General features: G+C 47.6%; 1 protein-coding gene across 6 annotated transcripts in view; it reads right to left on the bottom strand.

The window, feature by feature from the left end:
- Positions 1-25,176, bottom strand: part of LOC140728294 (protein spire homolog 1-like) — a 258,068-nt gene that overhangs the window by 138,015 nt on the left and 94,877 nt on the right. For all 6 annotated transcript variants that reach the window (XM_073046825.1, XM_073046842.1, XM_073046849.1 and 3 more), the window contains one exon: positions 24,097-24,327. In XM_073046825.1, the coding sequence (XP_072902926.1) occupies positions 24,097-24,327 (231 nt within the window). The remainder of the gene's footprint in view (positions 1-24,096; positions 24,328-25,176) is intronic.

The following is a 25,176-nucleotide window of genomic DNA, read 5'->3' as shown; positions in this document are numbered from 1 at the left end:
AACAACAAGATGCTATTGGAACTCAGCGGCTCAGACAGCATCTGTGGAGGGAAAAGGATAGTCAATGTTTTGAGTCAAAACCCTTCATATAACCATATAACAATTACCGCACGAAAACAGGCCGTCTCGGCCCTTCTAGTCCGTGCCGAATGCTTACTCTCACCTAGTCCCACCAACCTGCACTCAGCCCATAACCCTCCATTCCTTTCCTGTCCATATACCTATCCAATTTTACTTTAAACGACAATACCAAACCTGCCTCTACCACTTCTACTGGAAGCTCGTTCCACACAGCTACCACTCTCTGAGTAAAGAAGTTCCCCCCTCGTGTTACCCCTAAACTTTTGCCCCTTAACTCTCAACTCATGTCCTCTTGTTTGAATCTCCCCTACTCTCAATGGAAAAAGCCTATCCATGTCAACTCTATCTATCCCCCTCATAATTTTAAATACCTCTATCAAGTCCACCCCTCAACCTTCTATGATCCAAAGAATAAAGACCTAATTTGTTCAACCTTTCTCTGTAACTTAGGTGCTGAAACCCAGGTAACATTCTAGTAAATCTCCTCTGTACTCTCTCTATTTTGTTGGCATCTTTCCTATAATTTGGTGACCAGAACTGTACACAATACTCTAAATTTGGCCTCACCAATGCCTTGTACAATTTTAACATTACATCCCAACTCCTATATTCAATGTTCTGATTTATAAAGGCCAACATACCAAAAGCTTTCTTCACCACCCTATCTACATGAGATTCTACCTTCAGGGAACTATGCACCATTATTCCTAGATCACTCTGTTCTACTGCGCTCCTCAATGCCCTACCATTTACCATGTATGTCCTATTTTGATTAGTCCTACCAAAATGTAGCACCTCACACTTATCAGCATTAAACTCCACCTGCCATCTTTTAGCCCACTCTTCTAACTGGCCTAAATCTCTCTGCAAGCTTTGAAAACCTACTTCATTACCCACAACGCCACCTATCTCAGTATCATCTGCATACTTACTAATCCGATTTACTACCCCATCATCCAGATCATTAATGTATATGACAACATACATGTATGGATCTTGTGTGTTGCACTAGATTCCAGCATCAGCAATCTCTTGTATCCAATATTCCCTAACTTTGCTGAGGACTCCCGCTTCCTCAGGCACTGGGATCTAGATCCTGATTATTCCATGGGTTTAATCAATTTGTTTTAGCTCCCTAAAGGCAGAACTCAATGAGGTAATTTAACTGCACTCACGGGAAGGAATACAACCCCCTCAGATCTTCCTCTGCTTCTTGCTCTTTCATAGTGAACGTACATGCAATAGTCACAGAATCACAGAGCACTGCAGCATAGACACCAGCCATTCAGCCATCTAGTCCAAGCTGAAATATTAATCTGCCTAGAGCCATCAACTTGCACCGGACCATAGCCCTCCATACCCATCCATATCATTCTCTTAAACGTTGAAATCAAACCCACACCCACCACTTCTGTTGGCAGCTCTCACCACTCTCTGAGTGAAGTTCCCCTTAAACATGTCACCCTTTCAATCCATGACCCCTACTTCTAGTCTCACCCAACTTCACTGGAAAAAAAGGCCTGCTTGCATTTACCCTGTCTATGCCCCCATAATTTTGTATTCCTTCATCAAATCTCCCCTCTTTCAGAAGAACTCTGGTGGGTTCAGGGAGCCAGTGTCTCTTTTGCCCTATTTCACGTTGCAGGAGGATGACTTATTGTTGTCACATGTACTGTAATAGAATGAAAAGCTTTTGTTTTGTGCACCAGCCAGGCAGATCATATCATAAACAATCACACTGAGGTAGAATAAGGAATGGGTGGAGATACATCTCTTCCCTCCTCTAACCTGCAGGTCACCCTCGGGCAAAGTGTAGCACCTGCTTAGACCCCTTCACCCCCAATCATATGGGCAGCTGGTGCACATCACTAGCCCTGGTTATGGAACCACTGATGCCAGACAGACAATCTCTTGAGAGTACTAATAATGGCGGGGCCACCCGTCTTGTAAAGACACTGCCCAGAAGGTGGAAATGGTAAACCACTTCTGTAGAATTTGCCAACATGGTCATAGACCATGGTCGTCCACATCATACAACATTTCACATAATGATGATGATGAATAGAAGGTGAACAGAACGCAGAATGTTGCGTTGTAGTTACACAGAAAGTGCAGTGCAGGTGGACAAATAAAGTGCCAAGGCCACAATGAGGTAGATGGAGAGAGCAAGAATTCACCTCTAGGGTGTGGGTGGTCTGTTTGAGAGTAGAAGCTGTCCTGGAGTCTGGTGCTTTATGCTCTTGGGCTATTGTGTCTTCTTTGTGGTAGGGGAGGGGAGAACACAAGAAGTCCAGCGTGGGAGGAGTCTTTGATTATGTCTGTTTTCCTGAGGCAGCTGGAAGTGGAGATGGAGTCAATGCAGGGGAGGGTGGTTTGTGTGATGGACTGGGCTGTGCTCACAACTCTCTCTAACTTCTCGTGGTCTCGGGCAGCTGCACTGGGAGAGGATGCTTTCTATGGCAGAGCGTAGGCTATGAAAGCAGGACTTACTCCCAGTTCTACCTGCCAGCAGAAACCAGTCTCGGCTTTTCTTTGTGTACCACAGATGAAGACGCAGGGGTGCCACAGAGCAGCAGGTTAGTTCTAACAATGGTAGAAGATTGTCAAACCTGTTAGTGCTGGAAGCCATGTTAATCCTCATCACAAAGCAATTTATAAATATTATAGGGAGAGGGATGTTGGAAATGTTCAGCAGCTTAAACATAATCTGTCAGACTAAGTCAGAGGCTGGGTACCCTGCAGCATGTGACTCACTTCTGGACAATATGAAGCCTTCCCACTGTTTTCAAGGAGTGTGTTAACATTTCCCCACTTACCCCGAGGGTACAGCTCCAATAACACCCCTGAAATTCCAGGTCAAAGCAGCAGCCTGATCGGTTCTCTTGTATGATAACATGGACTCTTGCCCTCAATCTACCTCATTCTCATCTTCTCATTTACCTGCACTGCACTTTCTCTGCAGCTTTTTCACTTTATTCTGCATTGTTACTGCTTTAACTTATTCTAGCTCAATGCAATGAGTAAATAATTGATCCGTATAAACAGTATTGCAAGACAAGCTTTTCACTGTATCTTGGTACATGTGACCAACTACTAAACCGCTACTAATCTATTGTTACAGTTATCTGTCAAGGCACAAATACTGACTAGATAATATCCTGCTTGCAACTGAAGAGGTAGGTATAACATTCCATTCAGATAGATGTCAAAGTCAGCAATGGTACACCAGCGATGATTTACGTATGTCTTAGTTTTGATTATATACTCAATTTGCAGAGGGAAAGCATTCTATCCAGATGCATAACAGTATTGTATTGCAATTTCTTTGCCTAAGGCTGCAAGAAATTGCAGAGTGGTGAGTACAACCCAGTCTACTATGAAAAGCGGCCTCCTCTCCATTGACACTGCCTACACTTCCCACTGCCTTGGGAAAGCAGGGATTCCCAGTTATTCTCTCCACACCCTTCCCATCAAGCACACAATACAAAAGCTTGAGAATCTGTACCATCGGCCTCAAACACAGGCTTTCACTCGCTGACTCTACCTCGTTTATGACCATCCTACTTTATTTGTTTACCTGCTCTGCATTTTATCTGTAACTAACAGTACATTCTGCATTCAACTTTTTTTCTCTTTTTGCACTATCTCGACGTACTTTTGTATGGGATGATCTGTACGGATGTATGGTCAGCTTTCCACTGTATCCTGGTACTTGTGACAATAACAAACCCAAATCACTCCCTCCACCACTGGCTACTGAATGTGTCATATACAGTTCATACCATGTCTGGGTCATCAAGAGATCAAAGGTGTCAGTGCTAACTGCAGGTCCCCCTTCCTCAATGCCGAGTTATCACTGACCCTCCATCATCACTAGGTCTAAATCCTGGAACTCCCTACTCAAGGAGATCCTTCACCAGAGCATCTGTCCTGGTTCAAGGCCCAGTCTCGGGGCAGTAAACCACAGGGCAACTAGCCACGTGCAGGAAACGGTGACTTTGCAGAGACGCAACATTCTAAGGAAGGAATAAAAGCACAGCTCAGCAGTGCCAGTATCAAGAGAAGGTAGGATTCGACAAGCCATCTCTATTTTACTCTCTCCAGAGCAAAGTTTTCACCTTTCTTTTACAAGGTTCTTTCTATTAAACAGAAGGTTTTGTAGAACATGAGGGACAGACAGAGAGAAACACGGGCATTGTAACTGGTTAATTATAGACACATGTTCTGAGACATTGGAAAGCTCACGTTTTGCTTGCCATCCGTAAAGATCATTGCGTGTATAGCACAAAGGGAAAAGGACAAACAGAATGCAGAATATATTGTTACAGTTACAGACAAAATGCAACGTAGCCAGACAAATAAGATACAAGTGGCCAGAATGAGGGGATGAGTTCATCTTCATTAAACCAGAAATCCGGACACGAGACGGATAAAAGTGAGTCAGATGCAGTCACTGAGCCTGGTGGTACGTGCTTTTAAGCTCTTGTATCTTCCACTTGATGGACGGGGAGAGAAGAGAGAACGTCAGGGTGGGAAGGGTTGATTACATTGGCTGCTAGTACAGATAGAGTCGGTGGAAGGGGATTGGTTTTCATGAGAGACTGGGTTGTGCTGTCTGCAATTTCTCGCAGTCTTTAACAGAGCCACTGCTATATCGGGCTGTAATGCATCTGGATAGTTTGAGGAGATGCTTCAGGATAGAAACTCCCATTGAATATCATTCCTCCAAATCTGGCCATTCAGAATCCCTGAATGCAACTGCTCCACTGTAACACAATGATAATGGGCTGTGACTACATTCAGTGTAAGAAGGATGTTAAATACCGGTGTTATGAGCACTCCCTCTCAGCAATAATTGTTTTTATTCAGTTTCCAGAACGTGGGTGTTATTGGCCCAGCCCTAATTGCCCTCAAGAAGGTGGAGGTGAGTCTCCTTCAGGAATTACTGAGTAAAAATGCTCCTAAAAAGTGCGTGGGGAGAGCGTTTCAGCAATGATACATTTCCAATTCAACATGACACATAAACTGGTGTGGACATTAGACAAAAGAGATGCTGCAGATGCTGGAAAACTTGAACAACTATGCTGCAGGAACTTGGCAAGATAGGCAGCATCCATGGAAGGGAATAAACAGTCAATGTTTCGGGCCGAGATTCTCCATCTGGAGTAATGTAGGGTCTCAGCCTATAACTTTGGCTGTTTGTTTCCCCTCCATAGATATTGCCTGGCGCTGAGCTGTTCCTGTATTTTGTGTGTATTGTTGGATGGGGACCAGCAGGTGCTGGTGTTCCCCTATGTCTGCTGCCAATAGCCTTCTCCATGACAGATGTCATGGGTTTGTGTAAGGAATTATACCAGCTGGGTAATTTATCACAAGTGCACATTGTAGTTGAATTATGAAGTTTGGTTCCATTCATTAAAATTTCAAAGGCAGGGAAACAAGACTCATTTCCACACCATTTATTTAACACACATAAGAAGTGCTCTTACATAAGTTTGTGTAGATTTGATTAACCAAACTTTTGAAGGAGGCAGCATAGACAAGTAGAGAAGTAGGGAATGCATCTGGGATGCTAGTCTTCATTTACCAGGGCACAGAACACAAGACCAGGGAAGCTATGTTGTTGCTTTAGAGCAATATTGAGGCCACATTTGGAATCTTGTCTGTATTCTTGGTCGCCAAAATGTACGTAATTATTCGGGAGAGGGTGTAGAGGAGACGTACCAGGAGCTTGCCTGGGGCCAAGTGTCTCAGGTAGGAGGAGATTCCTTGGAGTGGAGAAGACTAAGAGGTTCAAAATTATGAGGGGCATAGATGAGGTGAACAATGGTAATATTTTCTCCATAGCTTAAGTATCGCTAACCAGAGGACCTAGGTTTAAGATCACAAGGAAGACATTCAGAGTCATAGAATTATCTAGCACAGAAACAAGCCCTCTGGCCTAACCTGTCTATACCGACCAAGGTGACAGTCCGAGCCAAAACCATTTGCTTGCATTTGGCCCACATCCATCTAAACGTTTTCTATCCATGTCATTTTACCCTCTCTACCATCTCCTCTGGCATCTCATCACATACACCCACCACCCTCTGTGAGGAAAAAGTTGCCCCTCAAGTCCCCTTTAAATCTTTCCCCTGTCACTATAAACCTATTGTACGCCCTTAATCTTAGATGATTCTACCTTGGGATAAAGATTGTGACCATATGCCTCAACTATATCCTTTATGATTTTATAAACCATTATAAGATCATCTCTAAGTCTCCTACACTTGAGGACAGAAAGCACAGCCTATCCAGCATCTTCTAATAGCTGAAGCCCCCCAGTCTTGGTAACATCCTTGTGAATCTTTTCCAGCTAATGACATCTTTTTGATAACTAGGCAACAAGAAGAGCACTCAATACTCCAAGTGCCGTCTCAACAATGTCTTGTACAGCTGTTATGTGATGTCCCAACTCCTGTACGAGGAGAGAAAGGGAAGGATTTTTTTCAACGTCAGTGTTGTTGGAATCTGGAATGCATTACCTGAGGGGATGGTAGAGGCAGACGCTTGAAGTAGCTAGGAGAGCACTGAACTCACCAATGCCCAGAAGGCTACAGGCAAGGTACAGTAAGTGGGATTAATAAAGATAGGTGCCCTACGGCAGCAGTGGGCTAAGCAGTCTGTTTCTGGGCGGTATAACTCGATGACTCATATATCCAGATGTGGAGACAGAGAGGCACAGACAGAAATAAATAAGCCCATTCTAGCAGACAGCTCTTTTATGAGGCTTCTAATTATTCTTCGTTCATCTAATCAGGCTTGTGTGTATATATGTATGCGCACACGCTCTCCCACCAATATAATTAATTTCAATCTAAATGCACGAAGATAAAAATGCTTACACAAGCACTGAATGTGAAATTTCATTAAGGGAAGAGAAAAGATTGTCTTGGCATGAGCTGGCATCTTGATTAACTCCTGTTTGTAATCAGAGTCTAAATTTATCAGACTGAAGCTGACAGGCGCACACTGTTGATAACATGTACAAAGCAAGAGCTAGCTAACTTAATATCAGAAGTAATCCTTGTTCAATATTACAGAGACTCTAGGTTGAATTAACGTGTGGTAGTGCAGATAACAAGTCACAGAAGGAGACAATGAAGGGCCAAGTTTCAGCTTCTGCTCAGCCAGCGCTATGTTGTTACACATCCTCTCCTGTGGGGCAACAGTAACTGCAGGGCAGCAGTTTGCAATGAATTCACCATTAAAACCACGCAGAATCAGATCATTTGTTCCAACGAAGAAGTGTCCCACAAAAACAGCAACACAGCCTTTTTATCTCCCCCGCCAGTTTATCCATCGTCCGTCCCCCCCCACAACTACATCAACCCCACTGGCCTCATAATCCTTATGATACAAAGCTCATCTGCTCATGAGGTAATTAACATTAATGGCAGCAAAGTGGTTAAGTTATCCAGACGTCTGGCCAATGACACGGAACCAGGTGTACAAATCCTACTGCTTGGAATCTAAATTCAAATAATTAATCTGGGATGAAAAGCTTCCCTTGGGAATTGTGACTGTGAAAGTACTGGGTTGGTGGAAAACCCATCTGATTCACAAATGTCTTTCAGGACAAGAAACTGGCTGTCTTATCTGGTCTGACTGAAATATCATCAATGTGAATAATTCTTAACTGTTCTCCAAAATGATCTGAGATACAACCAACTTCAGAGGGAAATTCATTTATTTATTTAGACATTCGGAGCGGGCGGCAGAGTGAGAGGTATCAGAGTGATAGGGCTTTGGCTCAACGGGCTTAGGTGGTAACGAGGTGAGGTAGGTCTACCTGTGTTAATTGCGGAAAGGAAGTAGTATTTGTGTGTGAGGCCAGCTTTCTGTGCTCAGTGTCTGATGTGGGAGGTCCTGGAGATACAGCTCGATGACCTTCGTCTGGTCAGGGAGAGCGAGGAGGTGAAAGAAAGGAGTTATAGGCAGGTGGTCACACCGGGGCTACGGGAGACAGACAAGTGGGTAACAGTTAGGAGAGGGAAGGGGAAGAGTCAGGTACTAGAGAGTACCCCTTTGGCTGTACTCCTTGACAATAAGTACTCCTATTTGAGTATTGTTGGGGAGGGGGGGAACAGCCTACCTGGGGGAAGCAACAGTGGCCATGCCTCTGGCACAGAGTCCTGCCCTGTGGCTCAGAAGGGTAGGGAAAGGAAGAGGAAAGCAGTAGTGATAGAAGACTCTATAGTTAGGGGTCAGACAGGTGATTCTGTGGACGCAGGAAAGAAACTCGGATGGTTGTTTGCCTCCCAGGTGCCAGGGTCCGGGATGTTTCAGATCACGTCCAAGATATCCTGCGGTGGGTCGTGGTACATGTTGGTACCAATGATGTAGGTAGGAAAAGGGAAGAGGTCCTGAAAATAGACCACAGGGAGTTAGGAAGGAAGTTGAGAAACAGGACCGCAAAGGTAGTAATCTCAGGATTACTGCCTGTGCCACACAACAGTGAGTATAGTAATAGGATGAGGTGGAGGATAAATGCGTGGCTGAGGGATTGGAGCAGGGAGCAGGGATTCAGATTTCTAGATCATTGGGACCTCTTTTGGGGCAGGTGTGACCTGCATTGTTGTGGGGTGGGAACCAAATTTAAGAGACTGGGGAAGAGGGGTTGGCTCACAAATAGAGAAAGCTTGGAGACATCTCCCTAGAACAAGGGGTTTAGATGGAATGGAGTTTGTTAGGTGTGTTCAGGAAGGTTTCTTGACACAATATGTAAATAAGCCTACAAGAGGAGAGACTGTACTTGATTTGGTATTGGGAAATGACCCTGGTTATGTGTCAGATCTCACAGTGGGAGAGCATTTTGGAGATAGTGATCATAATTCTATCTCCTTTACAATAGTATTGGAGAGAGATAGGAACAGACAAGTTAGAAAAGTATTTAATTAGAGTAAGGGGAATTATGAGGCTATCAGGGAGAAATTAGAAGCTTAAATTGGAAACAAATGTTCTCAGGGAAAAGTACGGAAGAAATGTGGCAAATGTTCAGATAATATTTGTGTGGAGTTCTGCATAGGTACATTCCAATGAGACAGGGAGGTTATAGTAGGGTACAGGAACCGAGGTGTACAAAGGCTGTAATAAATCTAGTCAAGAAGAAAAGCTTACAAAATGTTCAGAGAGTTAGGTAACATTAAAGATCTAGAAGATTATAAGGCTAATAGGAAGGAGCTTAAGAAGGAAATTAGGAGAGCCAGAAGGGGCCATGAGAAGGCCTTGGCGAGCAGGATTAAGGAAAACCCCAAGGCATTCTACAAGTATGTGAAGAGCAAGAAGATAAGACGTGAAAGAATAGGACCTATCAAGTGTGACAGTGGGAAAGTGGGAATGGAACTGGAGGAAATAGCAGGGGTACTTAATGAGTACTTTGCTTCAGTATTCACTATGGAAAAGGATCTTGGTGATTGTAGTGATGACTTACAGCAGACTGAAAAGCTTGAGCATGTAAATATTAAGAAAGAGGTTAATTTATGTTTTTGGGAGTGTTGTTTATATGATACTAAGTTCCTGTGATTCATTGCACCTGTACATACATGTACTGTGCATTTTACAATAAATTACAATAAACAATGATTTTCCTGCCCTTTCAAATACCAGCACGGCATGAAGGTTCTCTGTAAGACTGCCTTCCGCAGCACAATAAAGGATGGCATTAGCGAAAATTCCTTTGTGCAGGAGGCTGTAACAGAAACATAACAAAGTATCATGTAGAACTGATCAAATTAAAGATCTTCAAAATCTGAAACATTAATTCTATTTCTTTCTTCTCTGATGCCACCGGACCTGTTCAGTGTTTCCAGCAACTTCTGTTTTAGCTGTCGTAAACAGTCCAGTCACTTGGATCAGACAGAAAATCCTCTCGAGCAGCACAAAATAACAGAGCATCTCCAACAACAAATGCACGGCCTGGCCTCTAGCTACAGCAGCCAAGAATATTTGCATGAATCAGCCTGTGCTTACCAAACACAAGGGATCGCTTGCAAGCCAAAGCTAAAAAGATCATTGTGCCAGCAGAAGTATACTTCACCACATCACACCACATGATGCAAGTTACATTATTTGTTCTTCAGAGTTTCAAGCTCTTCCTTTGAATGTGTGTTTTATAACAAACTCATACACTGTTAAATATATTAATTATACACACATGCAGATACATAATGCACTGCTGTACATTTATACACTATTTGTTATACAGTATTTCATCAATTGTTGATATATCACACATTACAGTTCTAGTACCCTTATATTAAGCAGGTTAGATAATTATCAAAAGTTTATTTTCATTATCATTCATGTATATTTATACAGTCTAATGCACATCATCTGTTTAATCTTACATATGAAATCTGTAGACCCAATGTTAAGCATTGTGTTTATTTACCCACACAATTTGCTCTGAGCTGAGCTAGCAGAAACATCTAGGCAGTAATTACATTTCTTATTTTACATCAATATACTCAGAATTGTAAGATGCTTGAAAAGGTACTTTAATAACCGGCCCCTCCACGTCTCAAAATTTCACTTTTCATTAATGTGTTGGGGTGCGTGGTGCAGGTGGGTCAGTGGGTGTGGGTGGAACTAGCTAAAAAACTCTAGCCAAAGTCTAGCGGGCCATTCAAATCTCTTCATTTTTACTCAAAATCAAAACAAACCACCATCCTACAAGTTTTCACTTGCTCTAGAGAAAGTGTTCAGTCTCACTCCCCTTCCATAATACTTGAATAACTATATTACTGACAAGTGGCTTCTTTGCAATTAGCTGCAGATGATCTGTTGGCCCTAGCTGGTGGCATTACCTACAAACCAATACGTGCTGGTATTCATGCAGATTTTACTCCACATCCACACTTTAACCTCAAAGTGTATTTTTATATAATTATTTATTGTTATAATTGTTTAATCTTTTGTACCAACATATCACAGCAAATTTATCTTTAATCCTTAATCAGTGAATACCAACAGTGAGAGTGTGTCACTGTAGTTCAGGGTCCATCAAAAACACCTAGCCATGGATTAACGGAGAGTACTGCCGTGTCGGTGAGTTTGGGGTACAGGTGGGTCAGTGGGTGTGGGGTACAGGTGGGCCGGTGGGTGTGGGGTAGAGGTGGGTCGGTGGGTGTGGGGTACAGGTGGGCCGGTGGGTGTGGAGTACAGGTGGGCCGGTGGGTGTGGGGTACAGGTGGGTCAGTGGGTGTGGGGTACAGGTGGGTCAGTGGGTGTGGAGTACAGGTGGGCCGGTGGATGTGGGGTACAGGTGGGCCGGTGGGTGTGGGGTAGAGGTGGGCCGGTGGATGTGGGGTAGAGGTGGGCCGGTGGGTGTGGGGTAGAGGTGGGCCAGTGGGTGTGGGGGTACAGGTGGGTCGGTGGATGTGGGGTAGAGGTGGGCCGGTGGATGTGGGGTAGAGGTGGGCCGGTGGGTGTGGGGTAGAGGTGGGCCAGTGGGTGTGGGGGTAGAGGTGGGCCGGTGGGTGTGGGGTACAGGTGGGCCAGTGGGTGTGGGGGTAGAGGTGGGCCAGTGGGTGTGGAGTACAGGTGGGCCGGTGGATGTGGGGTAGAGGTGGGCCGGTGGGTGTGGGGTAGAGGTGGGCCAGTGGGTGTGGGGGTAGAGGTGGGCCGGTGGGTGTGGGGTACAGGTGGGCCAGTGGGTGTGGGGGTAGAGGTGGGCCAGTGGGTGTGGAGTACAGGTGGGCCGGTGGATGTGGGGTAGAGGTGGGCCAGTGGGTGTGGGGGTAGAGGTGGGCCAGTGGGTGTGGAGTACAGGTGGGCCGGTGGGTGTGGGGTACAGGTGGGCCGGTGGGTGTGGGGTACAGGTGGGTCAGTGGGTGTGGAGTACAGGTGGGCCGGTGGGTGTGGAGTACAGGTGGGCCGGTGGATGTGGGGTACAGGTGGGCCAGTGGGTGTGGAGTACAGGTGGGCCGGTGGATGTGGGGTAGAGGTGGGCCAGTGGGTGTGGGGGTAGAGGTGGGCCAGTGGGTGTGGAGTACAGATGGGCCGGTGGGTGTGGGGTACAGGTGGGCCAGTGGGTGTGGGGGTAGAGGTGGGCCAGTGGGTGTGGAGTACAGGTGGGCCGGTGGATGTGGGGTAGAGGTGGGCCGGTGGGTGTGGGGTACAGGTGGGCCGGTGGATGTGGGGTAGAGGTGGGCCGGTGGATGTGGGGTAGAGGTGGGCCGGTGGGTGTGGGGTAGAGGTGGGCCAGTGGGCGTGGGGGTAGAGGTGGGCCAGTGGATGTGGAGTACAGGTGGGCCGGTGGATGTGGGGTAGAGGTGGGCCGGTGGATGTGGGGTACAGGTGGGCCGGTGGGTGTGGAGTACAGGTGGGCCAGTGGGTGTGGAGTACAGGTGGGCCAGTGGGTGTGGGGGTAGAGGTGGGCCAGTGGGTGTGGGGTACAGGTGGGCTAGTGGGTGTGGGGGTAGAGTTGGGCCAGTGGGTGTGGGGTACAGGTGGGCTGGTGGGTGTGGAGTACAGGTGGGCCAGTGGGTGTGGGGTACAGGTGGGCCGGTGGATGTGGGGTACAGGTGGGCCGGTGGGTGTGGAGTACAGGTGGGCTAGTGGGTGTGGGGGTAGAGTTGGGCCAGTGGGTGTGGGATACAGGTGGGTCGGTGGGTGTGGAGTACAGTTGGGTCAGTGGGTGTGGGGTAGAGGTGGGTCAGAGGGTGTGGGATACAGGTGGGCCGGTGGATGTGGGATACAGGTGGGCCGGTGGATGTGGGATACAGGTGGGCCAGTGGGTGTGGAGTACAGGTGGGCCGGTGGATGTGGAGTACAGGTGGGTCGGTGGGTGTGGGGTACAGGTGGGCCGGTGGATGTGGAGTACAGGTGGGCCAGTGGGTGTGGGGTACAGGTGGGCCGGTGGGTGTGGGGTAGAGGTGGGCCGGTGGGTGTGGAGTACAGGTGGGTCGGTGGGTGTGGGGTACAGGTGGGCCAGTGGGTGTGGAGTACAGGTGGGCCAGTGGGTGTGGGGTACAGGTGGGCCGGTGGATGTGGGGTACAGGTGGGCCGGTGGGTGTGGAGTACAGGTGGGCCGGTGGGTGTGGGATACAGGTGGCCGGTGGGTGTGGAGTACAGGTGGGTCGGTGGGTGTGGGGTACAGGTGGGCCGGTGGATGTGGAGTACAGGTGGGCTAGTGGGTGTGGGGGTAGAGTTGGGCCAGTGGGTGTGGGGTACAGGTGGGCCGGTGGGTGTGGAGTACAGGTGGGCCGGTGGGTGTGGAGTACAGGTGGGCCAGTGGGTGTGGGGTACAGGTGGGCCGGTGGATGTGGGGTACAGGTGGGCCGGTGGGTGTGGAGTACAGGTGGGCTAGTGGGTGTGGGGGTAGAGTTGGGCCAGTGGGTGTGGGATACAGGTGGGTCGGTGGGTGTGGAGTACAGTTGGGTCAGTGGGTGTGGGGTAGAGGTGGGTCAGAGGGTGTGGGATACAGGTGGGCCGGTGGATGTGGGATACAGGTGGGCCGGTGGATGTGGGATACAGGTGGGCCAGTGGGTGTGGAGTACAGGTGGGCCGGTGGATGTGGAGTACAGGTGGGTCGGTGGGTGTGGGGTACAGGTGGGCCGGTGGATGTGGAGTACAGGTGGGCCAGTGGGTGTGGGGTACAGGTGGGCCGGTGGGTGTGGGGTAGAGGTGGGCCGGTGGGTGTGGAGTACAGGTGGGTCGGTGGGTGTGGGGTACAGGTGGGCCGGTGGATGTGGAGTACAGGTGGGTCGGTGGGTGTGGGGTACAGGTGGGCCGGTGGATGTGGAGTACAGGTGGGCCAGTGGGTGTGGAGTACAGGTGGGCCAGTGGGTGTGGAGTACAGGTGGGCCAGTGGGTGTGGGGTACAGGTGGGCCGGTGGATGTGGGGTACAGGTGGGCCGGTGGGTGTGGAGTACAGGTGGGCCGGTGGGTGTGGGATACAGGTGGCCGGTGGGTGTGGAGTACAGGTGGGTCGGTGGGTGTGGGGTACAGGTGGGCCGGTGGATGTGGAGTACAGGTGGGTCGGTGGGTGTGGGGTACAGGTGGGCCGGTGGATGTGGAGTACAGGTGGGCCAGTGGGTGTGGGGTACAGGTGGGTCGGTGGATGTGGGGTAGAGTTGGGCCGGTGGATGTGGGGTAGAGGTGGGCCGGTGGGTGTGGGGTAGAGGTGGGCCAGTGGGTGTGGGGGTAGAGGTGGGGCGGTGGGTGTGGGGTACAGGTGGGCCAGTGGGTGTGGGGGTAGAGGTGGGCCAGTGGGTGTGGAGTACAGGTGGGCCGGTGGATGTGGGGTAGAGGTGGGCCGGTGGGTGTGGGGTAGAGGTGGGCCAGTGGGTGTGGGGGTAGAGGTGGGCCGGTGGGTGTGGGGTACAGGTGGGCCAGTGGGTGTGGGGGTAGAGGTGGGCCAGTGGGTGTGGAGTACAGGTGGGCCGGTGGATGTGGGGTAGAGGTGGGCCAGTGGGTGTGGGGGTAGAGGTGGGCCAGTGGGTGTGGAGTACAGGTGGGCCGGTGGGTGTGGGGTACAGGTGGGTCAGTGGGTGTGGAGTACAGGTGGGCCGGTGGGTGTGGAGTACAGGTGGGCCGGTGGGTGTGGGGTACAGGTGGGTCAGTGGGTGTGGAGTACAGGTGGGCCAGTGGGTGTGGAGTACAGGTGGGCCGGTGGGTGTGGAGTACAGGTGGGCCGGTGGATGTGGGGTACAGGTGGGCCAGTGGGTGTGGAGTACAGGTGGGCCGGTGGATGTGGGGTAGAGGTGGGCCAGTGGGTGTGGGGGTAGAGGTGGGCCAGTGGGTGTGGAGTACAGGTGGGCCGGTGGGTGTGGGGTACAGGTGGGCCAGTGGGTGTGGGGGTAGAGGTGGGCCAGTGGGTGTGGAGTACAGGTGGGCCGGTGGATGTGGGGTAGAGGTGGGCCGGTGGGTGTGGGGTACAGGTGGGCCGGTGGATGTGGGGTAGAGTTGGGCCGGTGGGTGTGGGGTAGAGGTGGGCCAGTGGGTGTGGGGGTAGAGGTGGGCCAGTGGATGTGGAGTACAGGTGGGCCGGTGGATGTGGGGTAGAGGTGGACCGGTGGATGTGGGGTACAGGTGGGCCGGTGGGTGTGGAGTACAGGTGGGCCAGTGGGTGTGGGGGTAGAGGTGGGCCAGTGGGTGTGGGGTACAGGTGGGCTAGTGGGTGTGGGGGTAGAGTTGGGCCAGTGGGTGTGGGGTACAGGTGGGCCGGTGGGTGTGGAGTACAGGTGGGCCAGTGGGTGTGGGGTACAGGTGGGCCGGTGGATGTGGGGTACAGGTGGGCCGGTGGGTGTGGAGTACAGGTGGGCTAGTGGGTGTGGGGGTAGAGTTGGGCCAGTGGGTGTGGGATACAGGTGGGTCGGTGGGTGTGGAGTACAGTTGGGTCAGTGGGTGTGGGGTAGAGGTGGGTCAGAGGGTGTGGGATACAGGTGGGCCGGTGGATGTGGGATACAGGTGGGCCGGTGGGTGTGGAGTACAGGTGGGCCGGTGGATGTGGGATACAGGTGGGCCAGTGGGTGTGGAGTACAGGTGGGCCAGTGGATGTGGAGTACAGGTGGGTCGGTGGGTGTGGGGTACAGGTGGGCCGGTGGATGTGGAGTACAGGTGGGCCGGTGGGTGTGGAGTACAGGTGGGCCGGTGGGTGTGGGGTACAGGTGGGCCGGTGGGTGTGGAGTACAGGTGGGCCAGTGGGTGTGGGGTACAGGTGGGCCGGTGGATGTGGGGTACAGGTGGGCCGGTGGGTGTGGGGTACAGGTGGGCCGGTGGATGAGGGGTAGAGGTGGGCCGGTGGGTGTGGGGTACAGGTGGGCCGGTGGATGTGGGGTACAGGTGGGCCGGTGGGTGTGGGGTAGAGGTGGGCCGGTGGGTGTGGGGTACAGGTGGGTCAGTGGGTGTGGGGTACAGCTGGGTCAGTGGGTGTGGGGTACAGGTGGGCCGGTGGGTGTGGGGTACAGGTGGGCCAGTGGGTGTGGGGTAGAGATGGGCCAGTGGGTGTGGAGTACAGGTGGGTCAATAGGTTTGGGCTGGTGAGTGTGGGGTTCAGATGGACTAGTGGGGGTGGTGGGGTGTGTGTGGGTTGCTGGGGTGTGAGTGGGGTCAGAGTGGGTCTGGTGGGGTCTGCGTGGGTGTGGTTTTGTGTGTGTGGGTATTGTGGGGTGTGTGTGGTGGGGTGTGTGTGGGTGTGGTGGGGTGAGAGTGGGTCTGTGTGAAAATCTGTCACTGATGTTCTGACCGCAGATCTACACTGGGGGTAATATACAACGGAATTAAATCACTAATTTACTGTATATGTCATGAAATATATTGTTTTACCGCAGTACAGTGGAAAGAGATAAAAATACTATAAATAACAAAATAGTGCAAAAATAGGAATTAAAAAAATAAGGAATACAGAGTATTTGGGTCGGGGGCAATGCCACAGTTGCAAGGAGAGCGAGTAAACTCCACACAGACAGCGGCGGAGGTCAGGACTGAACCCGGGTCTCTCTCACTGTGATGCTTTGGCTCCACCAGCTAGATCATTCTCCTTCCACAAGGATTAAGGGAAAGTGGAGATTGGCTGTGGAAGTCAAGGCAAGTTTATACTGAATGGTTTGAATTTTGAATAAATTTGAATAATAGTTCACCTCACAGGTTGGTAGAATCTTTACTCCAACCAATAAATCAAGATAATTCTACATTACCCAAATTCTAGATGTTCAACAACATTTACTAGACTATTGAACAAAACTCATTATATCTGAATTTGAACCAGTTTCAGAAGGTCTTGGACTCCTTACAGAATCAACTTTCAAAGCTACTTAAAAATAAGGGATGTCAGCGCCTCTCCTCATCATGTGATAAACACAAAGAGCTACCATGGCAACCAAACTGGCGTCCCTTCCCCCCTCCTGTGACTACAACCTTTACCTTCCCCAGTCATCCGTAGAAAGGGAGATTTTTTCAGTCTGTGTCAGTCCTTACAAGGCTGAGCGAGCATTGAAGACTTCAATGTATCCTGCCTCATTAATGAAGAATTCAGCACACATGGCAACATTAAAATGTTGGAACATTACGTTTATTTATTTAATGTACTGATGAAATGGCTAGCAGTAAATTAAGGTTTATTTGCTGAAGTTGTAAAATGGAATTCAATGACAGTAAAATTAAATTAGCCTCACAGATCACTGCTAATAATTCAGACAACGGCCTTCCGGGTCACCAGCTGAGCTTGAAGGCTAAAGCTGCCAACTCTTCAGGAAGGCTTTAGGAACCTCAAAAGAATTAAAAATTAATTGGCAGGAATTGCTGCACATACCCCACAGAAGATAATTGATGCAGGACACTAAAAATAAGCAATATATTCAGTTTATTTGGCTCCTTCGTTTATTAATGATTGAAAGTAACACTCACCCTGGGCCTTCTCTCTTCTCCCCTCTTTCATCGGCCTGGAAGCACATACCACAGGCTCAAGAGCAGCTTCTAAGCCGAATAGTCCCCTGACACAGTAAAATGGACTCTTGACCTCACAACCTACTTCATTAGAATCTGACATTTTATCGTCTACCTGCATGTACTTTCTCTGTAGCTGTTGCTTTATTCGGCATTGTCATTGTTTTACCTTGTTCTATCTTGCTCAATGCACGGTGTATTGATTTGATCGTATGAATACTATGCCAGACAAGCTTTTCATGTGATGATAAAAACAATACCAATTCCTATTCGTGGAACAGGCTTCCAGGGATGGTGATGAAAGCAGGTAAGAGTGACATTTAAGACATATTGGTTTATTATCGTCACACGTTCCAGGAGAAAAATTGTTTGGGATGCCACAGAGCTCTGTTCCACAGTCTTCAAGCAGCCAAACAGAAGCTTCCCTTGAGCCAGTTGTGCTGTTAAATTTTTTTAAAAATTTATTTTTTAAGAGATACAGCACAAAATTGGCCCTTCAAGCCACTCCGCCAACAACCCCCAATCTAACCCGAGCCTAATCAGAGGACAATCTACAATGACAAGTTAAACTACATCTTTGGAGTGTGGGAAGAAACTGGAGCACCCAGGGAAACCCAGGCATTCCTTGGGGAGGACATTCAAACTGCTTAACAAGGACACTGGGAATGAACTCTGAACTCCGACGCCCCAAGCTGCAATAGTGTCGCGCTAACTGCTACACTACCATGGCGCCCCATATATAGACATGAATATGTGGGGAATGGAGGATGCGGGTCAGAGGAGAATTAGCTTAACTTGGCAAGTTCAGCAGAGACTCCACGGGCCAAAGGGCCCATCCCTGTGCTGCACCATTCTATGTTCAACGGAGAGAATGGGGGGAAATCATATGGTTACCCCTTGACAACTCAGTGGTAGAAATTGTTCTTCTGATCCCTCTGCTCTTTACCCACTGCATGATGACAAACAAGAGTAGATATCCCTCAATGAAATTAGTGGGACCTCTTCTCTGTCCACATCACTTCACTTGCAGTCACTGTGGCCTTCTGCATCTTGAGACCTGGATCGAGCGGATGAGCAGCCAGTAGGTTGAAGGCATGGTCTCGGAAAAGAACAGCAAACCTTTCCAACTCTGATAACTAGAGGCCCAGATGACTGACTCGAGGAGTTTGACAAATAAATGAGCTGCAGAAATTATACACAATAGACAATAGGTGCAGAAGTAGACCATTCAGCCCTTCGAGCCCATTCTGAGATCATGGCTGATCATCTACTATCAATACCCGGTTCCCACCTTGTCCCCATATCCATAAGTGAGCAGATAGGAGGAGTTAGTCTACTGGGGCTTATGGAACCAATTTGTGTTCAGGAATCGGACAGCAGCTTTATAGATGAAGATTCTTGGACCTGAAATATCAACTTTGCTTCTTTTCCCAGAGATGTAGCATGACCTGCTGAGTATTTCCAACATTTGCTGCTATTGTAGTTTAAATAAAACATCTGGTTGGGACTTCAATGGCCACAAATGGCTTTGAACTTGGCAGGAAGCCATACATTAGCATCCATGTTGGAAAAAAGTAATCAGCCCCCACTGACCTCATCCATATACTTAATGAAGGACCCCAACAGCTTCAGCCTATGTGCCTCATCAGTGGAGCAAGGTAAAATTGAAGAAAGTGAAACTAGAGGGTGACACCAATAAGTAAAACTCGTGGCACCAACAGTGCAACATCCAAAGCAGCTTTAATACAGTGTTTTCAAAGTCTGCCATCAAGCTGAGTAGGAAGGAATTAAGCCTGGCATAGCTGGTGACTTCACAGTGCCCGGTTCAATCCTGACCTCAGGAGCTGTCTGTGAGTTCTTGTTACTGAATGGGGTTCCTCCAGTTTCCTCCCACATGCAGGGGTAAGCAAAAACATGTTGATATGTTGGGATGATTGACATTTTGTGCCAAGACCCTGCAGGGAGACTGCGAGTTTGGAAAGAAGATGGCCAGGTTTTAGAAGTGGCAGGGAGGAGTGACTCTGTGGCTAGTAGGTGATAGGTTGAACCAGGTGAGGTTGAGGATGACAGGCAGATGGAGCCAGTTGGGGGAATGTCGAGAAGAAAGCTGGTGGGTGATAAGTAGGAGATACTTAGTAACTGTACATTGCACTTGGTTTGGAAGTTGTAGAATCTGATGAGAATATGCAAAGAATAAAACAAAATAATAAGCGTATAAATGAGTGGACAATTGTCAGCGTGAACTCCATGAGCCAAGTGTCCTGTTTCCATGATCACTGTGACTACGATCATCTAAGTGTGCAGCTTCTCACCATCTAACTTAGTACATTTTTCACCTTTCCTACAATCTTCAGCTAAACAAAGAAGAATTCTAATTCTGAAGATGTCACCCTCCTTAACCTTTAACTCATCAATGACAATCATTAATGTGGATATTCACCATCACCTAGTTAGGAGCAAGAATTGCTTGTGAGAGAGTAGAGAACCTCTGAAGGCACTTCTGGAGCGAATGCCACACTCCCAGATTTCAAATCAATCAATGAAGCCTTCTACAGCAAAGCAGGGCAGTCTGACCAGTGTCTTGGGCAACTCTTAACCTCATGCAGTCATTAAAAGACAGGTTATTTTGTCCTCATTCCTTTGCTAATCTTGAGATCTTCCAGTGCAGCAAATGGTTGCCACATTTCCCATGTTACACCCAATGACTACAGTTCAAAGCACAGTGGCCATGAAATACCAAGGAACGTCTGAGATTGTGACGATTGCTAAATAAATGCACAAAAGACCAATAATAGAGTCATAGAAAAGTACAACTCTGAAACAGACCCTTCGGCCCATCTCTTCCATGCCAAACCATTTAAAGTGCCATTGACCTGCACCCGTACTATAGCTCTCTTTACCTCCACCATCCATGTACCTAGCCAAACTTCTCTTAAACATTGAAATCGAGCTCGAATGTACCACTTGTGCTGGCAGCTCATTCCACACTCTTACAGCCCTCTAACTGAAGGCATTTCCCCTCATGATCCCCTTAAACATTTCACCTTTCAACCTTAACCCACGTTATAATCCCACCCAAGATCAATGGAAAAAGCCTGCTTGCATTTACCTTATCGATACCTCGATAAATTTCACCTCAATCTTCTACGGTCCAAGGAATAAAGTTCTAAATTATTCAATTTCTCCTTATAACTCAGGTCCTCCAGACCCAGCAACATCCTTGTAAATTTTCTGTATACTTTTTCAACCTTATTTACATCTTTCCTGTAGGTAGGAGGCCAGTGTAGAGAGGTAATCACACATCAGCACCAATCTTACTGGAGAGTGACTTCATTTACTAATTGAAGTAGACTTGCCAGAGATTTTATAACAAATTAAATCTAAAGTTGGGACAAAAACAGTTTCAGCCAATTGCTGCCAGAAAATTCTTTCAGTTAAATGGCCAATGAAAAGACAGTAGTTTAAATAAGCATTGACAGGCCAGGATGACAGCAGCTGGTGACACAGCTGGAGAAAGCAACTCGTAAACACGAGAGATTCTGCAGATACTGTAGAAAGCAACTTCCCATCTTCTGCCTCGTTAAAGCAGGCAGACTGAACATTAATCACTCCAAGCTCATCGGTACAATATACGGTTACTTAAGCAAAGCTGCTACTGTGTAAGTAATGATTAATGATGGTTAGCATATGTGCAAATCAACAAACAGTTCAAGTGGAATGCGTGTTAATATGATGGAAGGAACATCAGAAATGGAGTAGTGTAACGCAGTCACACAGAAACGTTGGATACTCTCAGAGGCAATACTGACAGCATGTCTCTTTGAGTGGAGCGTCTACTCTAAACTCTCCATGTAACAGCCTATGCACACTGTGGGCTTGTCCACCTGCCTATCAAATGCTTCATGGTGGACTGTTGAAGGAAGAAATATGAACATTGGTGTATTGTGAGGGAATGCACTAAACTAAGGCCACAATGAGTGTAGAAGAAGATGCATAGTAATTGTACTTATTTATTATAAATACATATATTTTAACAAAGCAAAAGAAAATGCTTAGAAAATGCCCAGCTGGTTGGAATTATAGCCAGCACCAAGGAGGATGACTGTGGTGCTTGGAGGTCAATTATCACGGCCACAGGATGCCTCTGCAGGAGCTCTTTTGGGTTGTGTCCTAGGCCTAAATATCTTCAGCTGCTTCATCAGTGATTTTCCTTCAGTGCTAAGGTCAGAAGTAGGGATGTTGGCTGATAATTGCACTGTAGTCAGCACCATTCATGACCTCTCAGATAATGAAGCAGTCTACATTTAAAATGAAGTGAGGTAAAATCCAGGCCTGGGCTAACAGGCGACAAGTAATATCCAACAAGAGACATTCCATCACTTCACACTATAACATTCAATGTCATTACCATCACTGAATCCTGCAGCATCGATATCTTGGTGTTACCAGTGAGCCAAAACTGAACTGGAATAGCCACATTCACAGAGTGGCTACAAGAGCAGGTCAGAGGCAAGCAATCGTGTGGTAACTCACGTTCTGACTTCTCAAAGCCTGTCCACCATCTACATGGCACAAGCCAGGGGTGTGATGGCATACTCTCAACTTGCCTAGACAAGTGCACCTTCAAGAACACTCAAGAAGCTGGAGGAAGTACCAACCTGCTTGACAGACACAACATGCACAACCATTTCTTCTTTCCACCACCATTGCACAGCAGCAGCAGTAGTTTGTACCATCTGTAGGATGCAGATACACTACAGCAAATCACCTAGAACCTTTAGATAGCAGCTTACAACCCTACAACCTCTACCGACTAGAACAACAAGGGCAGCAGAAGCATGGGGAATGCCACCACATGGAAGTTGCCCTCCAAGCCCCACACCATATTGCTATTATTTCACTGTCACTGGGTCAAAATTCTGCATACAGGTGTCCCCCCCCCCCCCACTTTACAAAGGTACAGCGTTCCTATGAAACCTTTCTTAAGCCGAAATGGCGTAAAGCGAAGAATCATTAATTTATATGGGAAAAATTTTCTTAAAAGCGAAAATCCTCTTTGTAATGCGAAAACAGGTTACTAACGTAGGTCTTTTGTAAAAGCGAAGTGGCATAAAGCGAACATTCGTAAAGCGGGGGACACCTGTACTCTCTCTAACAGTAGTGTGGGTGGACCCACACCTCAAGGACTGCAGCAGTTCACGAAGTTAGCTCACCACCATCTTCTCAAGGGCAACGTGGGATGGACAATTAAATGCTGGCTCAGCCTGTGAAGGATACATCCCTTGAATGAATAAAAAAAGATAAATTCTACTGGATATTGTTCACATTTAAAAATTGATTTTCTTTGGAGTAAAATGTAACAACGGACATTTTCATTACACCAGAAATTTGACCAACTATGTTCATGGTTAGTCACCTAGCAACTCGAACATTCCTGTATCGTGGACACACAGGTTACCATTGCTCCCAGGCTAGGCACTTTGTGGAGTACTGCAGTAAACCCGAATCAGTTGTCCCACAGGCACCGATTGTTGGAGGCTCCTGTGATCACCAGGCATTCTGAATGGGATGCCTCCGGGAGGACAATTACTATTTTCATTCTTCAGGCCACCCCTTACACCTGTATGGAATTCACCCCACACCACCCTCCCGACCAATGACCATTCCATTCTCCAATTCCACCCTCAGGGGCTCCAACGTCCCAAACGTTCACGCTGGTATTCTCGATGTGACACCATGACAATCCATCGGTGCTGAGATCCTATTTGCTGAAATTAATTTGCTCCATCATTAGAACTAAATTGGTCTGTATCATTCTCATAAAAGGAGGTTGCAGAGGACCCTGAAGATACACATTTAACATTTCAGGGACAGACTCTTCCCCGCCAACATCAGAATTCTGAATGAACAATGAACCATATGCATTACTGTACCTCACTTCTTTCTGCTCTCTTATTTCACTGCTTACTTAATATAATGTGTGTGTGTGTGTGTGTGTGTGTGTGTATACACACACACACTCACTATACCTTATTGTAATTTAGTTTTTAATATTATGTATTGCAATATACTGCTGCTGCTACACAATAAATTTTACAACATACTGTGTGCTTGTGTTATTAACCCTGATTCTGATTCTGAATCCAGGCAGCATAGTATAAACCACATCTGTATCCACTCCAAATCTTCCACATCCTTCCTGTAATGATGCAACCACAACCTCAAATGATATATCGAAGGAATTAGATGAAACAGAGGTACATGCGGAGCATAATCAGTAGAATGGTCTTGCTGGTGCAAATATCCTATGTCAGAGCTTTTAATAAAACAGATCTTATTCCACTGGCCTGATTAAACGTAGGATTTAGGCCATCGAGTCTGATTGCCCACTGACAATCTATTGACAACCAACAACAGCCACGCATCGTTTTATTTTAAATGGGGACATGTTCGCCATGAATGTAAACAGGACAATGTTGTGTAATGAGAGACTTTTCATGTTTATCCAACAAATGAAAGTCCATCACATAAGATAAAAGCTACAATACATCAAGCAAGAGAGGGTCATTTGAAATGCGGACTCACCATCATCACATGTTTAAAGTTCCTTATCGTGGTAATTTCCTTCTGTTCGTCCTCTTCGTCCTGACCATCATACCCTTCATCCAGGCTTCCTTCAGCTGCTAGCCCTTCGTCCAGGATATTTGTCATGCGGTCTATCAAGTGCTCCAGTGGTGGGCTGAGCTCCCGTTCTTCATTGTCCTTCAGGCCCCAGTCTAAGGCCTTGTAAACCAGGATTCCCACAGATTCGATCACCTACAAGGATTGGGGGAAAGATCTGGATTAGAAGGACAACATATAACACCATTGTGAAGCAAAGCTGATGGGGAGGAGGCAATTTTGAACCTCAGAATCATACAGCACAGGAACAGAATTTTTGGCCCAACTGGACCATGGTTCCCATCTATTCTTTTGCTAAGATGTGGCCCATATGTTCAATAAGCATTTGCTATCCATGTACCTGTCAAGTTCAACCTCAAGTTTAATTGTCATTAGACTAAACATGAGTACAGCCCAATGAAACAGGGTTACGCTGTGGCTAAGGTGCAAAACAGTATCAAAAGTCACACATTGCACAAGGCACATATAAGATAGCAAGCACATATAAATATCTGTAAAATACAGTCACACAAAAATATACAGCCCAAGACCCTGGGTAGTTCATGAATGTTGCAGTAGGCTGCAGTTGAACACAATACAGCTTGTCTTCTGCTGAGTGAACACTGGGGGCAGCACTGACTCCAGTTTACGTGCTGTGCGCACCAGCTCTGGCGCCTCTCTCTGGCCAGCTGTAAAAACACGCCAATTGAGGCCTACTCCTCGCTACAACCAAGGCCACACAGCTTCCCTGCCACTCGACCCAAGTACAATTAAAGTATTAATATACTTGCCTCAACCACTTCTTCTTGCAACTCATTCCATTTACTGATCATTCTCTAGGAGAAAATATTGCCCCTCAGGTTCCTATTAAATCTCTCCCCTCTCACCTTACACCTATGCCTTCCAGTTCTTTAGATAGATAGATAGATAGATACTTTATTCATCCCCATGGGGAAATTCAACTTTTTTCCAATGTCCCATACACTTGTTGTAGCAAAACTAATT

The sequence above is a fragment of the Hemitrygon akajei genome, chromosome 1, assembly GCF_048418815.1.
Source record: "Hemitrygon akajei chromosome 1, sHemAka1.3, whole genome shotgun sequence".
Taxonomy (NCBI): domain Eukaryota; kingdom Metazoa; phylum Chordata; class Chondrichthyes; order Myliobatiformes; family Dasyatidae; genus Hemitrygon; species Hemitrygon akajei.
This window is presented reverse-complemented; position numbering and strand designations above follow the sequence as displayed.